The following is a 23,850-nucleotide window of genomic DNA, read 5'->3' on the forward strand; positions in this document are numbered from 1 at the left end:
GGGAATCCTGCGTCCCGGGGAGTGGGGGGGGGGGGGGGGGGGGGGGTGTCGCATGCAGCCTATCTGGATTCTGAATGTGGCCCACGAGACATTTTATTGACTGTTGCCCATGTGCAGGGTTGCCACGTTCGTTGACTTACATCCACGTGGGTTTTTTTTCCTGCCGGTATGGCTGAAGTGATTCGTAAAGCGCAAAGCGAGAGCGAGTGAGGCGAGGAGCGTGCTGATTGCTCACAACATTGACTGTGAGAGCCGTGCACTCCCTCTGTGTCCAAAGTGTCAATATTTCTGTTGCTTTTACCATTTGAAGTTGATGACATTTCTATAAATATATAAATGTTTAAGCATTTTCTATAACTTGTCATGAAATATTTGGCGTGTATTCAACGAATTTAATCTTATTCACGGGGTCACGGTTAGTGAACGAGCCCCGATTTCAATCTCGCGGCCCCCTGAGATAAAGGAGGGCCCATAATGCGGCCAATCGCCAGCCCGGGTTGCTTATCGATGTTCTAGAGGCAACAAGTAGAACATGTCGCCCAAATAAGGGGCCTGACCCCACAGAAGAGGGTTGGGTAAAGCAGAGTGAGACACACGACTAGAACAAGGGGGGTATTTTCCCTCCCTTCCCCATTTTAATAATTTATCACAGGCTCTTATTCTGAATGGAGCTCCCTGCTCTCCCCACCCACCAAAACAGACAACATGGCGGAGAGGGGTGGGGGAGGGGGGGGGGGCAAAGACACGAGTACGTCCAGCTTAATAAGACAGAAGGAGCATCTTTTAAATAAATATCGACAGGAGGACAGACCAGTAGCAGGGCTGCAAAAGAACAAAATAACGAAAGGATTGAAGTTAACCGTGCATATTTATTCTCCAAGCCTCGTTTGAGATACGAGACTCAACGTACGTGGGATTGGATAGCTGTGTTCTTCGGTAAGACAGGTTGTTATAGGGCCCGTTTGCTTTGGAGACAGGGAGACAGATTGTGGGTGGGAATCTCCAGTCCCCCAGCCGCTTGTCAATGGAAGCCACCCCACGTCGCTGGGAAGCCACCTGGCGGGAAAAGAGAATCCTAACAGGCAGAGAATTCCGCCCCGGATCCCGGTATCGGCAACAGTGGTTAAAGCATATGGGAATGACTGTCGCCAACGTTTGACAGGCCTGTGCGGCATTCCTCTATTTTTGTGGAGGTGTTAATTAACTAACTTAAATGAAGGGCTTGTTGGAGGCTCGCACTGCCCGAGGAGGCCTGTGCCGAGTGCCTGGTTTCCTGGAGTCTTTTCTCTTTTTTTTAGTTTATAAATTTAGAGTACCCAATTCATTTTTTTCCAATTAAGGGGCAATTTAGTGTGGCCAATCCACCTAGCTTGCACATTTTTGGGTTGTGGGGGCGAAACCCACGCAAACACGGGGAGAATGTGCAAACTCCACACGGACATTGACCCAGAGCCGGGATCGAACCTGGGACCTCGACGCTGAGAGGCTGCAGTGCTAACCCACTGCGCCACCGTGCTGCCCTTCCTGGACTCTTTTCTGTAATGGAGCTACTAATTTCCAGGATTGACTGTAAAAGAGCCAGTCTTTCTAGGAAAAGGGATCAAGTCGGTTAATGAGGAGACCTAGGCCTTAAGCCTAACGGGGGGGGATCAGGCCCCCCCCCCCCCCCTCACCCCACCCTCACCAATCCTCTTCACCGGCCTGGAGGCAATAGCACCTTCGCTCAAGCCCCTGTCCTTTATTTTGATTGGTTCCCAAGGCAAAGCCAGCCTATTGAAGTCAGAGCCAGAAGGTGATGGTGAGGCTTCAGTGGCTGACTAGGCCTCACAAGGCCGAGGTCAGGTGTAGGCCCCAGATGGGCTCAGGGTGCTGGGTCCCCCCCTGGAAAGGAACATCAGCAAATCTTTCAAAGACTGGTCACACGTTTAACAAGTGAGTTCTTGGAAATCCGCACGATTCTATAGATTCTGGGTTATGACATTTAGGAAAATGTTTGAACTGAGGGGAATTCTTGAAAAAAAAATGATTAGCGACACAGTTCATCAGCACAAAGCGCTAAAGGCAGAGATGTGAAGTGGTTTCTGTTTCCAGACAACTGTCTCTCTGGCATCTTCACCACACAGTGACAGGACTAATGCTCCGGCTGCTCGAAGATGTTTGCGATGGATCTGGAAGAGAAAAGGTTGTGAATGCAAAGCGCTCATGATCACATTGACGCAGTGTGTCCCAAACTTCAATATACCTCCAATTGGAAACTGTGAAACACTCACAGCAGGAAACCTGCCTCAAGAGATGTACAGATCCCGTCACTCCATCCCCATCACTCACTACACACTCATCACTCACTCCATCCCCATCACTCACTACACACTCATCACTCACTCCATCCCCATCACTCACTCCATTCCCATCACCCACTCCATTCCCATCACTCACTCCATTCCCATCACTCGCTCCATTCCCATCACTCACTCCACCCTCATCACTCACTCCATCCCCATCACTCACTCCATTCCCATCACTCACTCCATTCCCATCACTCACTCCACCCTCATCACTCACTCCATCCTCATCACTCACTCCATCCCCATCACTCACTCCATCCCCATCACTCACTCCATTCCCATCACCCACTCCATTCCCATCACTCACTCCATTCCCATCACTCGCTCCATTCCCATCACTCACTCCACCCTCATCACTCACTCCATCCCCATCACTCACTCCATTCCCATCACTCACTCCATTCCCATCACTCACTCCACCCTCATCACTCACTCCATCCTCATCACTCACTCCATTCCCATCACTCACTCCATTCCCATCACTCACTCCATCCCCATCACTCACTCCACCGTCATCACTCACTCCAGCCTCATCACTCACTCCATCCTCATCACTCACTCCACCCTCATCACTCACTCCAGCCTCATCACTCACTCCATCCTCATCACTCACTCCATCCCCATCACTCACTACACACTCATCACTCACTCCATTCCCATCACCCACTCCATTCCCATCACTCACTCCATTCCCATCACTCACTCCACCCTCATCACTCACTCCATCCTCATCACTCACTCCATTCCCATCACTCACTCCATCCTCATCACTCACTCCATCCTCATCACTCACTCCATTCCCATCACTCACTCCATTCCCATCACTCACTCCACCCTCATCACTCACTCCATCCTCATCACTCACTCCATCCTCATCACTCACTCCATCCCCATCACTCACTCCACCCTCATCACTCACTCCACCCTCATCACTCACTCCACCCTCATCACTCACTCCATTCCCATCACTCACTCCATCCTCATCACTCACTCCATCCTCATCACTCACTCCATTCCCATCACTCACTCCATCCTCATCACTCACTCCATCCTCATCACTCACTCCATTCCCATCACTCACTCCATTCCCATCACTCACTCCATCCTCATCACTCACTCCATTCCCATCACTCACTCCATTCCCATCACTCACTCCATCCTCATCACTCACTCCACCCTCATCACTCACTCCATCCTCATCACTCACTCCATCCTCATCACTCACTCCACCCTCATCACTCACTCCATTCCCATCACTCACTCCACCCTCATCACTCACTCCATTCCCATCACTCACTCCATTCCCATCACTCACTCCATCCTCATCACTCACTCCATCCTCATCACTCACTCCATTCCCATCACTCACTCCATCCCCATCACTCACTCCATTCCCATCACTCACTCCACCCTCATCACTCACTCCATCCCCATCACTCACTCCATCCTCATCACTCACTCCACCCTCATCACTCGCTCCATTCCCATCACTCACTCCATCCTCATCACTCACTCCATTCCCATCACTCACTCCATCCTCATCACTCACTCCATTCCCATCACTCACTCCATCCCCATCACTCACTCCATTCCCATCACTCACTCCACCCTCATCACTCACTCCATCCCCATCACTCACTCCATCCTCATCACTCACTCCACCCTCATCACTCGCTCCATTCCCATCACTCACTCCATTCCCATCACTCACTCCATTCCCATCACTCACTCCATCCTCATCACTCACTCCATTCCCATCACTCACTCCACCGTCATCACTCACTCCATCCCCATCACTCACTCCACCGTCATCACTCACTCCATCCTCATCACTCACTCCATTCCCATCACTCACTCCATTCCCATCACTCACTCCATTCCCATCACTCACTCCACCCTCATCACTCACTCCATCCTCATCACTCACTCCATCCTCATCACTCACTCCACCCTCATCACTCACTCCATTCCCATCACTCACTCCATCCCCATCACTCACTCCATCCTCATCACTCACTCCATTCCCATCACCCACTCCATCCTCATCACTCACTACACACTCATCACTCACTCCATTCCCATCACTCACTCCACCCTCATCACTCACTCCATCCTCATCACTCACTCCATCCTCATCACTCACTACACACTCATCACTCACTCCATCCCCATCACTCACTACACACTCATCACTCACTCCATTCCCATCACTCACTCCATCCCCATCACTCACTCCACCCTCATCACTCACTCCACCCTCATCACTCACTCCATCCCCATCACTCACTCCATCCTCATCACTCACTCCATCCTCATCACTCACTACACACTCATCACTCACTACACACTCATCACTCACTCCATCCCCATCACTCACTACACACTCATCACTCACTCCATTCCCATCACTCACTCCACCCTCATCACCCACTCCATCCTCATCACTCACTACACACTCATCACTCACTACACACTCATCACTCACTCCATCCCCATCACTCACTACACACTCATCACTCACTCCATTCCCATCACTCACTCCACCCTCATCACCCACTCGATTCCATCACTCACTCCACCCTCATCACTCACTCCATCCTCATCACTCACTCCATCCCCATCACTCACTCCATTCCCATCACTCACTCCATTCCCATCACTCACTCCACCCTCATCACTCACTCCATCCTCATCACTCACTCCACCGTCATCACTCACTCCATTCCCATCACTCACTCCACCCTCATCACTCACTCCATCCCCATCACTCGCTCCATTCCCATCACTCACTCCATCCTCATCACTCACTCCATTCCCATCACTCACTCCACCCTCATCACTCACTCCATCCCCATCACTCACTCCATCCTCATCACTCACTCCATCCTCATCACTCACTCCATTCCCATCACTCACTCCATCCCCATCACTCACTCCATTCCCATCACTCATTCCATTCCCATCACTCGCTCCATTCCCATCACTCACTCCATTCCCATCACTCACTCCACCCTCATCACTCACTCCATCCCCATCACTCACTCCATTCCCATCACTCACTCCACCCTCATCACTCACTCCATCCCCATCACTCACTCCATCCTCATCACTCACTCCATTCCCATCACTCACTCCATCCCCATCACTCACTCCACCGTCATCACTCACTCCATCCCCATCACTCACTCCATTCCCATCACTCACTCCATCCTCATCACTCACTCCATTCCCATCACTCATTCCATTCCCATCACTCACTCCATTCCCATCACTCACTCCATCCCCATCACTCACTCCATTCCCATCACTCATTCCATTCCCATCACTCACTCCATCCTCATCACTCACTCCATTCCCATCACTCACTCCATCCTCATCACTCACTCCATTCCCATCACTCACTCCATTCCCATCACTCACTCCATTCCCATCACTCACTCCACCCTCATCACTCACTCCATTCCCATCACTCACTCCATCCTCATCACTCACTCCATTCCCATCACTCACTCCATTCCCATCACTCACTCCACCCTCATCACTCACTCCACCCTCATCACTCACTCCATTCCCATCACTCACTCCATTCCCATCACTCACTCCATTCCCATCACTCACTCCATTCCCATCACTCACTCCACCCTCATCACTCACTCCATTCCCATCACTCACTCCATCCTCATCACTCACTCCATTCCCATCACTCACTCCATTCCCATCACTCACTCCACCCTCATCACTCACTCCACCCTCATCACTCACTCCATTCCCATCACTCACTCCATTCCCATCACTCACTCCATTCCCATCACTCACTCCATTCCCATCACTCACTCCACCCTCATCACTCACTCCATTCCCATCACTCACTCCATTCCCATCACTCACTCCACCCTCATCACTCACTCCATCCTCATCACTCACTCCATTCCCATCACTCACTCCATCCTCATCACTCACTCCATTCCCATCACTCACTCCATCCTCATCACTCACTCCATTCCCATCACTCACTCCATCCTCATCACTCACTCCATTCCCATCACTCACTCCATTCCCATCACTCACTCCACCCTCATCACTCACTCCATTCCCATCACTCACTCCATCCCCATCACTCACTCCACCCTCATCACTCACTCCATTCCCATCACTCACTCCATCCCCATCACTCACTACACACTCATCACTCACTCCATTCCCATCACTCACTCCATCCTCATCACTCACTCCATTCCCATCACCCACTCCATTCCCATCACTCACTCCACCCCCATCACTCACTCCACCCTCATCACTCACTCCATCCCCATCACTCACTCCATTCCCATCACTCACTCCACCCTCATCACTCACTCCATTCCCATCACTCACTCCATTCCCATCACTCGCTCCATCCCCATCACTCACTCCACCCTCATCACTCACTCCATTCCCATCACTCACTCCACCCCCATCACTCACTCCACCCTCATCACTCACTCCATTCCCATCACTCACTCCATTCCCATCACTCGCTCCATCCCCATCACTCACTCCATCCCCATCACTCACTCCATCCTCATCACTCACTCCATTCCCATCACTCACTCCATTCCCATCACTCACTCCATCCCCATCACTCACTCCATCCTCATCACTCACTCCATTCCCATCACTCACTCCATCCCCATCACTCACTCCATCCTCATCACTCACTCCATTCCCATCACTCACTCCATCCCCATCACTCACTCCATCCTCATCACTCACTCCATTCCCATCACTCACTCCATCCCCATCACTCACTCCATCCCCATCACTCACTACACACTCATCACTCACTCCATTCCCATCACTCACTCCATCCCCATCACTCACTCCACCCTCATCACTCACTCCATTCCCATCACTCACTCCACCCTCATCACTCACTCCATTCCCATCACTCACTCCATCCCCATCACTCACTCCATTCCCATCACCCACTCCATTCCCATCACTCACTCCATCCCCATCACTCACTCCACCCTCATCACTCACTCCATCCTCATCACTCACTCCATTCCCATCACTCACTCCATCCCCATCACTCACTACACACTCATCACTCACTCCATTCCCATCACTCACTCCATCCCCATCACTCACTCCACCCTCATCACTCACTCCATCCTCATCACTCACTCCATTCCCATCACTCACTCCACCCTCATCACTCACTCCATCCCCATCACTCACTCCATCCTCATCACTCACTCCACCCTCATCACTCACTCCACCCTCATCACTCACTCCATCCTCATCACTCACTCCATCCTCATCACTCACTCCATTCCCATCACTCACTCCACCCTCATCACTCACTCCATCCTCATCACTCACTCCATTCCCATCACTCACTCCATCCCCATCACTCACTCCACCCTCATCACTCACTCCATCCTCATCACTCACTCCATTCCCATCACTCACTCCACCCTCATCACTCACTCCATCCTCATCACTCACTCCATTCCCATCACTCGCTCCATTCCCATCACTCGCTCCATCCTCATCACTCACTCCATTCCCATCACTCGCTCCATCCCCATCACTCACTCCATCCCCATCACTCACTCCATCCCCATCACTCACTCCACCCTCATCACTCACTCCATCCTCATCACTCACTCCATCCTCATCACTCACTCCATCCTCATCACTCACTCCATTCCCATCACTCACTCCACCCTCATCACTCACTCCATCCTCATCACTCACTCCATTCCCATCACTCGCTCCACCCTCATCACTCACTCCATCCTCATCACTCACTCCACCCTCATCACTCACTCCATCCTCATCACTCACTCCATTCCCATCACTCACTCCACCCTCATCACTCACTCCATCCTCATCACTCACTCCATTCCCATCACTCACTCCATCCCCATCACTCACTCCAGCCTCATCACTCACTCCATCCCCATCACTCACTCCATTCCCATCACTCACTCCATCCTCATCACTCACTCCATTCCCATCACTCACTCCACCCTCATCACTCACTCCATCCTCATCACTCACTCCATTCCCATCACTCACTCCACCCTCATCACTCACTCCATCCTCATCACTCACTCCATTCCCATCACTCACTCCATCCCCATCACTCACTCCATTCCCATCACTCACTCCATCCTCATCACTCACTCCATTCCCATCACTCACTCCATCCCCATCACTCACTCCAGCCTCATCACTCACTCCATCCCCATCACTCACTCCATTCCCATCACTCACTCCATCCTCATCACTCACTCCATTCCCATCACTCACTCCACCCTCATCACTCACTCCATCCCCATCACTCACTCCATTCCCATCACTCACTCCGTCCTCGTCACTCACTCCATTCCCATCACTCACTCCATCCCCATCACTCATTCCATTCCCATCACTCACTCCATCCTCATCACTCACTCCATTCCCATCACTCACTCCACCCTCATCACTCACTCCATCCCCATCACTCACTCCAGCCTCATCACTCACTCCATCCCCATCACTCACTCCATTCCCATCACTCACTCCATCCTCGTCACTCACTCCATTCCCATCACTCACTCCATCCCCATCACTCACTCCATTCCCATCACTCGCTCCATCCTCATCACTCACTCCATTCCCATCACTCACTCCATTCCCATCACTCACTCCATTCCCATCACTCATTCCATCCCCATCACTCACTCCATTCCCATCACTCACTCCATCCCCATCACTCACTCCATTCCCATCACTCACTCCATTCCCATCACTCGCTCCATCCTCATCACTCACTCCATTCCCATCACTCACTCCATTCCCATCACTCACTCCATTCCCATCACTCACTCCATCCCCATCACTCATTCCATTCCCATCACTCACTCCATTCCCATCACTCACTCCATTCCCATCACTCGCTCCATCCTCATCACTCACTCCATTCCCATCACTCATTCCATTCCCATCACTCACTCCATTCCCATCACTCACTCCATTCCCATCACTCGCTCCATCCTCATCACCCACTCCATCCCCATCACTCACTCCAGCCTCATCACTCACTCCATCCCCATCACTCACTCCATTCCCATCACTCACTCCATCCTCGTCACTCACTCCATTCCCATCACTCACTCCATCCCCATCACTCATTCCATTCCCATCACTCACTCCATCCCCATCACTCATTCCATTCCCATCACTCACTCCATTCCCATCACTCACTCCATTCCCATCACTCGCTCCATCCTCATCACTCACTCCATTCCCATCACTCACTCCATTCCCATCACTCGCTCCATCCTCATCACTCACTCCATTCCCATCACTCACTCCATTCCCATCACTCACTCCACCGTCATCACTCACTCCATCCCCATCACTCACTCCACCCTCATCACTCACTCCATCCCCATCACTCATTCCATTCCCATCACTCACTCCATTCCCATCACTCATTCCATTCCCATCACTCACTCCATCCTCATCACTCACTCCATTCCCATCACTCACTCCATCCCCATCACTCACTCCATCCCCATCACTCACTCCATTCCCATCACTCACTCCATTCCCATCACTCACTCCATCCCCATCACTCACTCCATTCCCATCACTCACTCCATCCTCATCACTCACTCCATCCTCATCACTCACTCCATCCTCATCACTCACTCCATTCCCATCACTCACTCCATTCCCATCACTCACTCCATCCCCATCACTCACTCCATTCCCATCACTCACTCCATCCCCATCACTCACTCCACCGTCATCACTCACTCCATTCCCATCACTCACTCCACCCTCATCACTCACTCCATTCCCATCACTCACTCCATTCCCATCACTCATTCCATTCCCATCACTCACTCCATTCCCATCACTCACTCCATCCTCATCACTCACTCCATCCTCATCACTCACTCCATTCCCATCACTCACTCCATTCCCATCACTCACTCCATCCCCATCACTCACTCCACCGTCATCACTCACTCCATTCCCATCACTCACTCCATTCCCATCACTCACTCCATCCTCATCACTCACTCCATTCCCATCACTCACTCCACCGTCATCACTCACTCCACCCTCATCACTCATTCCATTCCCATCACTCATTCCATTCCCATCACTCACTCCATTCCCATCACTCACTCCATCCCCATCACTCATTCCATTCCCATCACTCACTCCATCCTCATCACTCACTCCATTCCCATCACTCACTCCACCGTCATCACTCACTCCACCCTCATCACTCGCTCCATCCCCATCACTCATTCCATTCCCATCACTCACTCCATCCTCATCACTCACTCCATTCCCATCACTCACTCCACCGTCATCACTCACTCCACCCTCATCACTCACTCCATCCCCATCACTCATTCCATTCCCATCACTCACTCCATCCTCATCACTCACTCCATTCCCATCACTCACTCCACCGTCATCACTCACTCCACCCTCATCACTCGCTCCATCCCCATCACTCACTCCATCCTCAGCACTCACTCCATCCCCATCACTCACTCCATCCCCATCACTCATTCCATTCCCATCACTCACTCCATCCCCATCACTCACTCCACCGTCATCACTCGCTCCACCCTCATCACTCATTCCATTCCCATCACTCACTCCATTCCCATCACTCACTCCATTCCCATCACTCACTCCATCCTCATCACTCTCTCCATTCCCATCACTCACTCCATCCCCATCACTCACTCCATTCCCATCACTCACTCCATCCCCATCACTCATTCCATTCCCATCACTCACTCCATCCTCATCACTCTCTCCATTCCCATCACTCACTCCATCCCCATCACTCACTCCATTCCCATCACTCACTCCATTCCCATCACTCACTCCATCCCCATCACTCACTCCATTCCCATCACTCATTCCATTCCCATCACTCATTCCATTCCCATCACTCACTCCATTCCCATCACTCACTCCACCCTCATCACTCACTCCATTCCCATCACTCACTCCATCCCCATCACTCATTCCATTCCCATCACTCACTCCACCCTCATCACTCTCTCCATTCCCATCACTCACTCCATTCCCATCACTCACTCCATTCCCATCACTCACTCCATTCCCATCACTCACTCCATTCCCATCACTCACTCCATTCCCATCACTCACTCCATCCCCATCACTCACTCCATTCCCATCACTCACTCCATCCCCATCACTCACTCCATTCCCATCACTCATTCCATTCCCATCACTCACTCCATCCTCATCACTCACTCCACCGTCATCACTCACTCCAGCCTCATCACTCACTCCACCCTCATCACTCACTCCACCCTCATCACTCACTCCATCCCCATCACTCATTCCATTCCCATCACTCACTCCATTCCCATCACTCACTCCACCCTCATCACTCACTCCATTCCCATCACTCACTCCATCCTCATCACTCACTCCATCCTCATCACTCACTCCATTCCCATCACTCACTCCACCGTCATCACTCACTCCACCCTCATCACTCACTCCATTCCCATCACTCACTCCATTCCCATCACTCACTCCAGCCTCATCACTCACTCCATCCTCATCACTCACTCCACCCTCATCACTCACTCCATTCCCATCACTCATTCCATTCCCATCACTCACTCCATCCTCATCACTCACTCCATCCTCATCACTCACTCCACCCTCATCACTCACTCCATTCCCATCACTCATTCCATTCCCATCACTCACTCCATTCCCATCACTCACTCCACCCTCATCACTCACTCCATTCCCATCACTCACTCCATTCCCATCACTCACTCCATCCTCATCACTCACTCCATTCCCATCACTCACTCCACCGTCAGCACTCACTCCATTCCCATCACTCACTCCACCCTCATCACTCACTCCACCGTCATCACTCACTCCACCCTCATCACTCACTCCATCCTCATCACTCACTCCATCCCCATCACTCACTCCATTCCCATCACTCACTCCACCCTCATCACTCACTCCACCCTCATCACTCACTCCACCCTCATCACCCACTCCATTCCCATCACTCACTCCACCCTCATCACTCACTCCACCCTCATCACTCACTCCATTCCCATCACTCACTCCATTCCCATCACTCATTCCATTCCCATCACTCACTCCATTCCCATCACTCACTCCATTCCCATCACTCATTCCATTCCCATCACTCACTCCACCCTCATCACTCACTCCACCCTCATCACTCACTCCACCCTCATCACTCACTCCACCCTCATCACTCACTCCACCCTCATCACTCACTCCATTCCCATCACCCACTCCATTCCCATCACTCACTCCATTCCCATCACTCACTCCACCCTCATCACTCACTCCACCCTCATCACTCATTCCATTCCCATCACTCACTCCATCCTCATCACTCACTCCATTCCCATCACTCACTCCACCGTCAGCACTCACTCCATTCCCATCACTCACTCCACCCTCATCACTCACTCCACCGTCATCACTCACTCCACCCTCATCACTCACTCCATCCTCATCACTCACTCCATCCCCATCACTCACTCCATTCCCATCACTCACTCCACCCTCATCACTCACTCCACCCTCATCACTCACTCCACCCTCATCACCCACTCCATTCCCATCACTCACTCCACCCTCATCACTCACTCCACCCTCATCACTCACTCCATTCCCATCACTCACTCCATTCCCATCACTCATTCCATTCCCATCACTCACTCCATTCCCATCACTCACTCCATTCCCATCACCCACTCCATTCCCATCACTCACTCCATTCCCATCACTCACTCCACCCTCATCACTCACTCCACCCTCATCACTCACTCCATTCCCATCACTCACTCCATTCCCATCACTCATTCCATTCCCATCACTCACTCCACCCTCATCACTCACTCCACCCTCATCACTCACTCCACCCTCATCACTCACTCCATTCCCATCACTCACTCCATTCCCATCACTCATTCCATTCCCATCACTCACTCCATTCCCATCACTCACTCCATTCCCCATCACTCACTCCATTCCCATCACTCATTCCATTCCCATCACTCACTCCACCCTCATCACTCACTCCACCCTCATCACTCACTCCATCCTCATCACTCACTCCATCCCCATCACTCACTCCATTCCCATCACTCACTCCATCCCCATCACTCACTCCACCCTCATCACTCACTCCATCCTCATCACTCACTCCATTCCCATCACTCATTCCATTCCCATCACTCACTCCATTCCCATCACTCATTCCATTCCCATCACTCACTCCACCCTCATCACTCACTCCATTCCCATCACTCACTCCATTCCCATCACTCATTCCATTCCCATCACTCACTCCACCGTCATCACTCGCTCCACCCTCATCACTCATTCCATTCCCATCACTCATTCCATTCCCATCACTCACTCCATTCCCATCACTCACTCCACCCTCATCACTCACTCCATTCCCATCACTCACTCCATCCCCATCACTCATTCCATTCCCATCACTCACTCCATTCCCATCACTCACTCCATCCTCATCACTCATTCCATTCCCATCACTCACTCCATTCCCATCACTCACTCCATTCCCATCACTCACTCCACCCTCATCACTCACTCCATCCTCATCACTCACTCCATTCCCATCACTCATTCCATTCCCATCACTCACTCCATTCCCATCACTCACTCCACCCTCATCACTCACTCCATTCCCATCACTCACTCCATCCCCATCACTCATTCCATTCCCATCACTCACTCCATTCCCATCACTCACTCCATTCCCATCACTCACTCCATTCCCATCACTCATTCCATTCCCATCACTCACTCCATTCCCATCACTCACTCCATTCCCATCACTCACTCCACCCTCATCACTCACTCCACCCTCATCACTCATTCCATTCCCATCACTCATTCCATTCCCATCACTCACTCCATTCCCATCACTCACTCCATCCCCATCACTCACTCCATTCCCATCACTCACTCCACCCTCATCACTCACTCCACCCTCATCACTCACTCCATCCCCATCACTCATTCCATTCCCATCACTCACTCCATTCCCATCACTCACTCCATCCTCATCACTCATTCCATTCCCATCACTCACTCCACCGTCATCACTCACTCCATCACCATCACTCACTCCACCCTCATCACTCACTCCATCCTCATCACTCATTCCATTCCCATCACTCATTCCATTCCCATCACTCACTCCATCCTCATCACTCATTCCATTCCCATCACTCACTTCCATCCTCATCACTCACTCCACCCTCATCACTCACTCCATTCCCATCACTCACTCCATCCCCATCACTCACTCCATCCCCATCACTCACTCCATTCCCATCACTCATTCCATTCCCATCACTCACTCCAATCCCCATCACTCACTCCATCCCCAGTCACTCACTCCATCCTCATCACTCACTCCACCCTCATCACTCACTCGACCCTTCCCCATTCACTCATTCCATTCCCATCACTCACTCCATTCCCATCACTCATTCCATTCCCATCACTCACTCCATCCCATCACTCACTTCCATCCCCATCACTCACTCCATCCTCATCACTCACGTCCACCCTCATCACTCACTCCATTCCCATCACTCACTCCATCCCCATCACTCACTCCATCCTCATCACTCACTCCACCCTCATCACTCACTCCATTCCCATCACTCACTCCATCCCCATCACTCACTCCATCCTCATCACTCACTCCACCCTCATCACTCACTCCATTCCCATCACTCACTCCATTCCCATCACTCATTCCATTCCCATCACTCACTCCATCCTCATCACTCATTCCATTCCCCATCACTCACTCCATCCTCATCACTCACTCCACCCTCATCACTCACGTCCACCCTCATCACTCACTCCACCCTCATCACTCACTCCACCCTCATCACTCACTCCATCCTCATCACTCACTTCCACCCTCATCACTCACTCCATTCCCATCACTCACTCCACCCTCATCACTCACTTCCATTCCCATCACTCACTCCACCCTCATCACTCACTCCACCCTCATCACTCACTCCATTCCCATCACTCACTCATCCACCCTCATCACTCACTCCATTCCCATCACTCACTCCACCCTCATCACCTCACTCCCACCCTCATCACTCATTCCATTCCCATCACTCACTCCATTCCCATCACTCACTCCATTCCCATCACTCACTCCACCCTCATCACTCACTCCACCCTCATCACTCACTCCATTCCCATCACTCACTCCATTCCCATCACTCACTCCCCCCTCATCACTCACTCCACCCTCATCACTCACTCCATTCCCATCACTCACTCCACCCTCATCACTCACTCCATTCCCATCACTCACTCCACCCTCATCACTCACTCCACCCTCATCACTCACTCCATTCCCATCACTCACTCCACCCTCATCACTCACTCCATTCCCATCACTCACTCCACCCTCATCACTCACTCCATCCCCATCACTCACTCCACCCTCATCACTCATTCCATTCCCATCACTCACTCCATTCCCCATCACTCACTCCATTCCCATCACTCACTCCACCCTCATCACTCACTCCACCCTCATCACTCACTCCATTCCCATCACTCACTCCACCCTCATCACTCACTCCACCCTCATCACTCACTCCATTCCCATCACTCACTCCACCCTCATCACTCACTCCATTCCCATCACTCACTCCACCCTCATCACTCACTCCACCCTCATCACTCATTCCATCCTCATCACTCACTCCATTCCCATCACTCACTCCATTCCCATCACTCACGTCCATCCCCATCACTCACTCCATCCCCATCACTCACTCCATCCCCATCACTCACTCCATTCCCATCACTCACATCCACCCTCATCACTCACTCCATTCCCATCACTCACTCCACCCTCATCACTCACTCCACCCTCATCACTCATTCCATCCTCATCACTCACTCCATTCCCATCACTCACTCCATTCCCATCACTCACTCCATTCCCATCACTCACTCCATTCCCATCACTCACTCCATTCCCATCACTCACTCCATTCTCATCACTCACTCCATTCCCATCACTCACTCCATTCCCCATCACTCACTCCACCCTCATCACTCACTTCCATTCCCATCACTCACTCCACCCTCATCACTCACTCCATTCCATCACTCACTCCATTCCATCACTCATTCCATTCCATCACTCACTCACCCTCATCACTCATTCCATCCCCATCACTCACTCCACCCTCATCACTCATTCCATTCCCATCACTCACTCCATCCTCATCACTCACTCCATCCCCATCACTCACTCCACCCTCATCACTCATTCCATCCCCATCACTCACGTCCATTCCCATCACTCACTCCATCCCCATCACTCACTCCACCCTCATCACTCATTCCATCCCCATCACTCACTCCACCCTCATCACTCATTCCATCCCATCACTCACTCCATCCCCATCACTCACTCCACCCTCATCACTCACTTCCACCCTCATCACTCACTCCATTCCCATCACTCACTCCATTCCCATCACTCACTCCATCCCCATCACTCACTCCACTCTCATCACTCACTCCATTCCCCATCACTCATTCCATCCCCATCACTCACTCCACCCTCATCACTCATTCCATCCCCATCACTCACTCCACACCTCATCACTCATTCCATCCCATCACTCACTCCATCCTCATCACTCACTCCATCCCCATCACTCACTCCACCCTCATCACTCATTCCATCCCCATCACTCACTCCATTCCCATCACTCACTCCATCCCCATCACTCACTCCACCCTCATCACTCATTCCATCCCCATCACTCACTCCACCCTCATCACTCATTCCATCCCCATCACTCACTCCATCCCCATCACTCACTCCATTCCCATCACTCACTCCATTCCCATCACTCACTCCATCCCCATCACTCACTCCACTCTCATCACTCACTCCATTCCCATCACTCACTCCATTCCCATCACTCACTCCATCCCCATCACTCACTCCATTCCCATCACTCATTCCATCCCCATCACTCACTCCACCCTCATCACTCACTCCATTCCCATCACTCACTCCATCCCCATCACTCACTCCATTCCCATCACTCACTCCATCCCCATCACTCACTCCATCCCATCACTCACTCCATTCCCATCACTCACTCCATCCCCATCACTCACTCCATCCCCATCACTCACTCCATCCCCATCACTCACTCCATCCCCATCACTCACTCCACCCTCATCACTCATTCCATCCCCATCACTCACTCCATCCCCATCACTCACTCCATTCCCATCACTCACTCCATTCCCATCACTCACTCCATCCCCATCACTCACTCCACTCTCATCACTCACTCCATTCCCATCACTCACTCCATTCCCATCACTCACTCCATCCCCATCACTCACTCCATTCCCATCACTCATTCCATCCCCATCACTCACTCCATCCCCATCACTCACTCCACCCTCATCACTCACTCCATTCCCATCACTCACTCCATCCCCATCACTCACTCCATTCCCATCACTCACTCCATCCCCATCACTCACTCCATCCCCATCACTCACTCCATCCCCATCACTCACTCCACCCTCATCACTCACTCCATTCCCATCACTCACTCCATCCCCATCACTCATTCCATTCCCATCACTCACTCCATCCCCATCACTCACTCCACTCTCATCACTCACTCCATTCCCATCACTCACTCCATTCCCATCACTCACTCCATTCCCATCACTCACTCCATTCCCATCACTCACTCCATCCTCATCACTCACTCCACCCTCATCACTCACTTCCATTCCGATCACTCACTTCACCCTCATCACTCACTCCATCCTCATCACTCACTCCATTCCCATCACTCACTCCATTCCCATCACTCACTCCACCCTCATCACTCACTCCATTCCCATCACTCATTCCATTCCCATCACTCACTCCATCCCCATCACTCACTCCATCCTCATCACTCACTCCATCCTCATCACTCACTCCAGCCTCATCACTCACTCCATTCCCATCACTCACTTCACCCTCATCACTCACTCCATCCTCATCACTCACTCCATTCCCATCACTCACTCCATTCCCATCACTCACTCCACCCTCATCACTCACTCCATTCCCATCACTCATTCCATTCCCATCACTCACTCCATCCCCATCACTCACTCCATCCTCATCACTCACTGCCATCCTCATCACTCACTCCAGCCTCATCACTCACTCCATTCCCATCACTCATTCCATCCCCATCACTCACTCCATTCCCATCACTCATTCCATCCCCATCACTCACTCCACTCTCATCACTCACTCCATTCCCATCACTCACTCCATTCCCATCACTCACTCCATCCCCATCACTCACTCCATCCCCATCACTCACTCCATTCCCATCACTCACTCCACCCTCAGCACTCACTCCATTCCCATCACTCACTCCACCGTCATCACTCACTCCACCCTCAGCACTCACTCCATTCCCATCACTCACTCCACCCTCATCACTCATTCCATCCTCATCACTCACTCCACCCTCATCACTCATTCCATCCCCATCACTCACTCCACCCTCATCACTCACTCCATCCTCATCACTCACTCCATCCCCATCACTCACTCCACCCTCATCACTCACTCCACCCTCATCACTCACTCCACCCTCATCACTCACTCCACCCTCATCACTCACTCCACCCTCATCACTCACTCCATTCCCATCACTCACTCCACCGTCATCACTCACTCCACCCTCATCACTCACTCCACCCTCATCACTCACTCCACCCTCATCACTCACTCCACCCTCATCACTCACTCCACCCTCATCACTCACTCCACCCTCATCACTCACTCCATTCCCATCACTCACTCCACCGTCATCACTCACTCCACCCTCATCACTCACTCCACCCTCATCACTCACTCCATTCCCATCACTCACTCCACCGTCATCACTCACTCCACCCTCATCACTCACTCCATTCCATCACTCACTCCACCGTCATCACTCACTCCACCCTCATCACTCACTCCACCCTCATCACTCACTCCACCCTCATCACTCACTCCACCCTCATCACTCACTCCACCCTCATCACTCACTCCACCCTCATCACTCACTCCATTCCATCACTCACTCCACCGTCATCACTCACTCCACCCTCATCACTCACTCCACCCTCATCACTCACTCCATTCCCATCACTCACTCCACCGTCATCACTCACTCCACCCTCATCACTCATTCCATCCCCATCACTCACTCCACCCTCTGCACTCACTCCATTCCCATCACTCACTCCACCCTCATCACTCATTCCATCCTCATCACTCACTCCACCCTCATCACTCACTCCATTCCCATCACTCACTCCACCCTCATCACTCATTCCATCCTCATCACTCACTCCACCCTCATCACTCATTCCATCCCCATCATTCACTCCACCCTCATCACTCACTCCATTCCCATCACTCACTCCACCCTCATCACTCATTCCATCCCCATCATTCACTCCACCCTCATCACTCACTCCATTCCCATCACTCACTCCACCCTCATCACTCATTCCATCCCCATCACTCACTCCACCCTCAGCACTCACTCCATCCCCATCAATCACTCCATCCCCATCACTCACTCCATCCCCATCACTCACTCCATCCCCATCACTCACTCCACCCTCATCACTCATTCCATCCCCATCACTCACTCCATCCCCATCACTCACTCCACCCTCAGCACTCACTCCATCCCCATCACTCACTCCATCCCCATCACTCACTCCACCCTCATCACTCACTCCACCCTCATCACTCATTCCATCCCCATCACTCACTCCACCCTCAGCACTCACTCCATTCCCATCACTCACTCCATCCCCATCACTCACTCGACCCTCATCACTCACTCCACCCTCATCACTCACTCCACCCTCATCACTCACTCCACCCTCATCACTCACTCCATTCCCATCACTCACTCCATTCCCATCACTCACTCCATTCCCATCACTCACTCCATCCCCATCACTCACCTCCACCCTCATCACTCACTCCACCCTCAGCACTCACTCCATTCTCATCACTCACTCCACCGTCATCACTCACTCCATCCCCATCACTCACTCCACCCTCAGCACTCACTCCATTCTCATCACTCACTCCACCCTCATCACTCACTCCACCCTCATCACTCACTCCATTCCCATCACTCACTCCACCCTCATCACTCACTCCATCCCCATCACTCACTCCATCCCCATCACTCACTCCATCCCCATCACTCACTCCATCCCCATCACTCACTCCACCCTCAGCACTCACTCCATCCCCATCACTCACTCCATCCCCATCACTCACTCCATCCTCATCACTCACTCCTCCCTCATCACTCACTCCACCCTCATCACTCACTCCACCCTCATCACTCACTCCACCGTCATCACCCACTCCATCCTCATCACTCACTCCATCCTCATCACTCACTCCATTCCCATCACTCACTCCACCCTCATCACTCACTCCATCCCCATCACTCACTCCATCCCCATCACTCACTCCATCCCCATCACTCACTCCATCCCCATCACTCACTCCACCCTCAGCACTCACTCCATCCCCATCACTCACTCCATCCCCATCACTCACTCCATCCTCATCACTCACTCCTCCCTCATCACTCACTCCACCCTCATCACTCACTCCACCCTCATCACTCACTCCACCGTCATCACCCACTCCACCCTCATCACTCACTCCATCCTCATCACTCACTCCACCCTCATCACTCACTCCATCCCCATCACTCACTCCATCCTCATCACTCACTCCACCCTCATCACTCACTCCATTCCCATCACTCACTCCACCCTCATCACTCACTCCATCCCCATCACTCACTCCATCCTCATCACTCACTCCACCCTCATCACTCACTCCATTCCCATCACTCACTCCACCCTCATCACTCACTCCATCCCCATCACTCACTCCATCCTCATCACTCACTCCACCCTCATCACTCACTCCATTCCCATCACTCACTCCACCCTCATCACTCACTCCATTCCCATCACTCACTCCATTCCCATCACTCACTCCACCCTCATCACTCAATCCACCCTCATCACTCACTCCACCCTCATCACTCACTCCATCCCCATCACTCACTCCATCCTCATCACTCACTCCACCCTCATCACTCACTCCATTCCCATCACTCACTCCACCCTCATCACTCACTCCATTCCCATCACTCACTCCACCCTCATCACTCACTCCATCCCCATCACTCACTCCATCCTCATCACTCACTCCACCCTCATCACTCACTCCATTCCCATCACTCACTCCATTCCCATCACTCACTCCATTCCCATCACTCATTCCATCCTCATCACTCACTCCACCCTCATCACTCACTCCATTCCCATCACTCACTCCATCCTCATCACTCACTCCTCCCTCATCACTCACTCCACCCTCATCACTCACTCCATCCTTATCACTCACTCCACCCTCATCACTCACTCCACCCTCATCACTCACTCCACCCTCATCACTCACTCCATCCTCATCACTCACTCCATCCTCATCACTCACTCCATCCCCATCACTCACTCCATTCCCATCACTCACTCCACCCTCATCACTCACTCCATCCCATCACTCACTCCATCCCCATCACTCACTCCACCCTCATCACTCACTCAATCCTCATCACTCACTCCATTCCCATCACTCACTCCACCCTCATCACTCACTCCATCCCATCACTCACTCCATCCCCATCACTCACTCCATTCCCATCACTCACTCCATTCCCATCACTCGCTCCATTCCCATCACTCACTCCATCCCCATCACTCACTCCATTCCCATCACTCATTCCATCCCCATCACTCACTCCACCCTCATCACTCACTCCATTCCCATCACTCACTCCATCCCCATCACTCACTCCATTCCCATCACTCACTCCATTCCCATCACTCACTCCATCCCCATCACTCACTCCACTCTCATCACTCACTCCATTCCCATCACTCACTCCATTCCCATCACTCACTCCATCCGCATCACTCACTCCATTCCCATCACTCATTCCATTCCCATCACTCACTCCATCCCCATCACTCATTCCATTCCCATCACTCACTCCATTCCCATCACTCACTCCATTCCCATCACTCGCTCCATCCTCATCACTCACTCCATTCCCATCACTCACTCCATTCCCATCACTCGCTCCATCCTCATCACTCACTCCATTCCCATCACTCACTCCATTCCATCACTCACTCCATCCTCATCACTCACTCCACCCTCATCACTCACTCCATTCCCATCACTCACTCCACCCTCATCACTCACTCCATTCCCATCACTCACTCCATTCCCATCACTCACTCCACCCTCATCACTCACTCCATCCCTCATCACTCACTCCACCCTCATCACTCACTCCATCCCCATCACTCACTCCATCCTCATCACTCACTCCACCCTCATCACTCACTCCATTCCCCATCACTCACTCCACCCTCATCACTCCCTCCATTCCCATCACTCACTCCACCCCTCATCACTCACTCCATCCCCATCACTCACTCCATCCTCATCACTCACTCCACCCTCATCACTCACTCCATTCCCCATCACTCACTCCATTCCCATCACTCACTCCATTCCCATCACTCATTCCATCCTCATCACTCACTCCACCCTCATCACTCACTCCATTCCCATCACTCACTCCATTCCCATCACTCACGTCCATTCCCATCACTCACTCCACCCTCATCACTCACTCCACCCTCATCACTCACTCCACCTCATCACTCACTCCATCCCCATCACTCACTCCATCCTCATCACTCACTCCACCCTCATCACTCACTCATTCCTCATCACTCACTCCACCCTCATCACTCACTCCATTCCCATCACTCACTCCACCCTCATCACTCACTCCATCCCCATCACTCACTCCATCCTCATCACTCAGCTCCATCCTCATCACTCACTCCATCTCATCACTCACTCCATTCCCATCACTCACTCCATCCCATCACTCACTCCATCCTCATCACTCACTCATCCCATCACTCACTCCATTCCCATCACTCACTCCATCCTCATCACTCACTCCACCCTCATCACTCACTCCATTCCCATCACTCACTCCACCCTCATCACTCACTCCATTCCCATCACTCACTCCATCCCATCACTCACTCCACCCTCATCACTCACTCTCACTCCACCCTCATCACTCACTCCACCTCATCACTCACTCCATCCCATCACTCACTCCATCCTCATCACTCACTCCACCCATCACTCACTCCATTCCCATCACTCACTCCATCCTCATCACTCACTCCTCCCTCA

At 52.0% G+C, this 23,850-nt stretch overlaps 1 protein-coding gene across 1 annotated transcript in view; it reads right to left on the reverse strand.

The window, feature by feature from the left end:
- Positions 1-849: 849 nt before the first annotated feature.
- LOC140403946 (uncharacterized) overlaps positions 850-23,850 on the reverse strand; it is a 71,101-nt gene continuing 48,100 nt past the window's right edge. The window contains exon 6 of the mRNA XM_072492228.1: positions 850-2,168. Within this exon, the coding sequence (XP_072348329.1) occupies positions 2,132-2,168 (37 nt within the window). The 3' untranslated portion in view covers positions 850-2,131. The remainder of the gene's footprint in view (positions 2,169-23,850) is intronic.

The sequence above is a fragment of the Scyliorhinus torazame genome, chromosome 29 (assembly GCF_047496885.1).
Source record: "Scyliorhinus torazame isolate Kashiwa2021f chromosome 29, sScyTor2.1, whole genome shotgun sequence".
Classification (NCBI taxonomy): domain Eukaryota; kingdom Metazoa; phylum Chordata; class Chondrichthyes; order Carcharhiniformes; family Scyliorhinidae; genus Scyliorhinus; species Scyliorhinus torazame.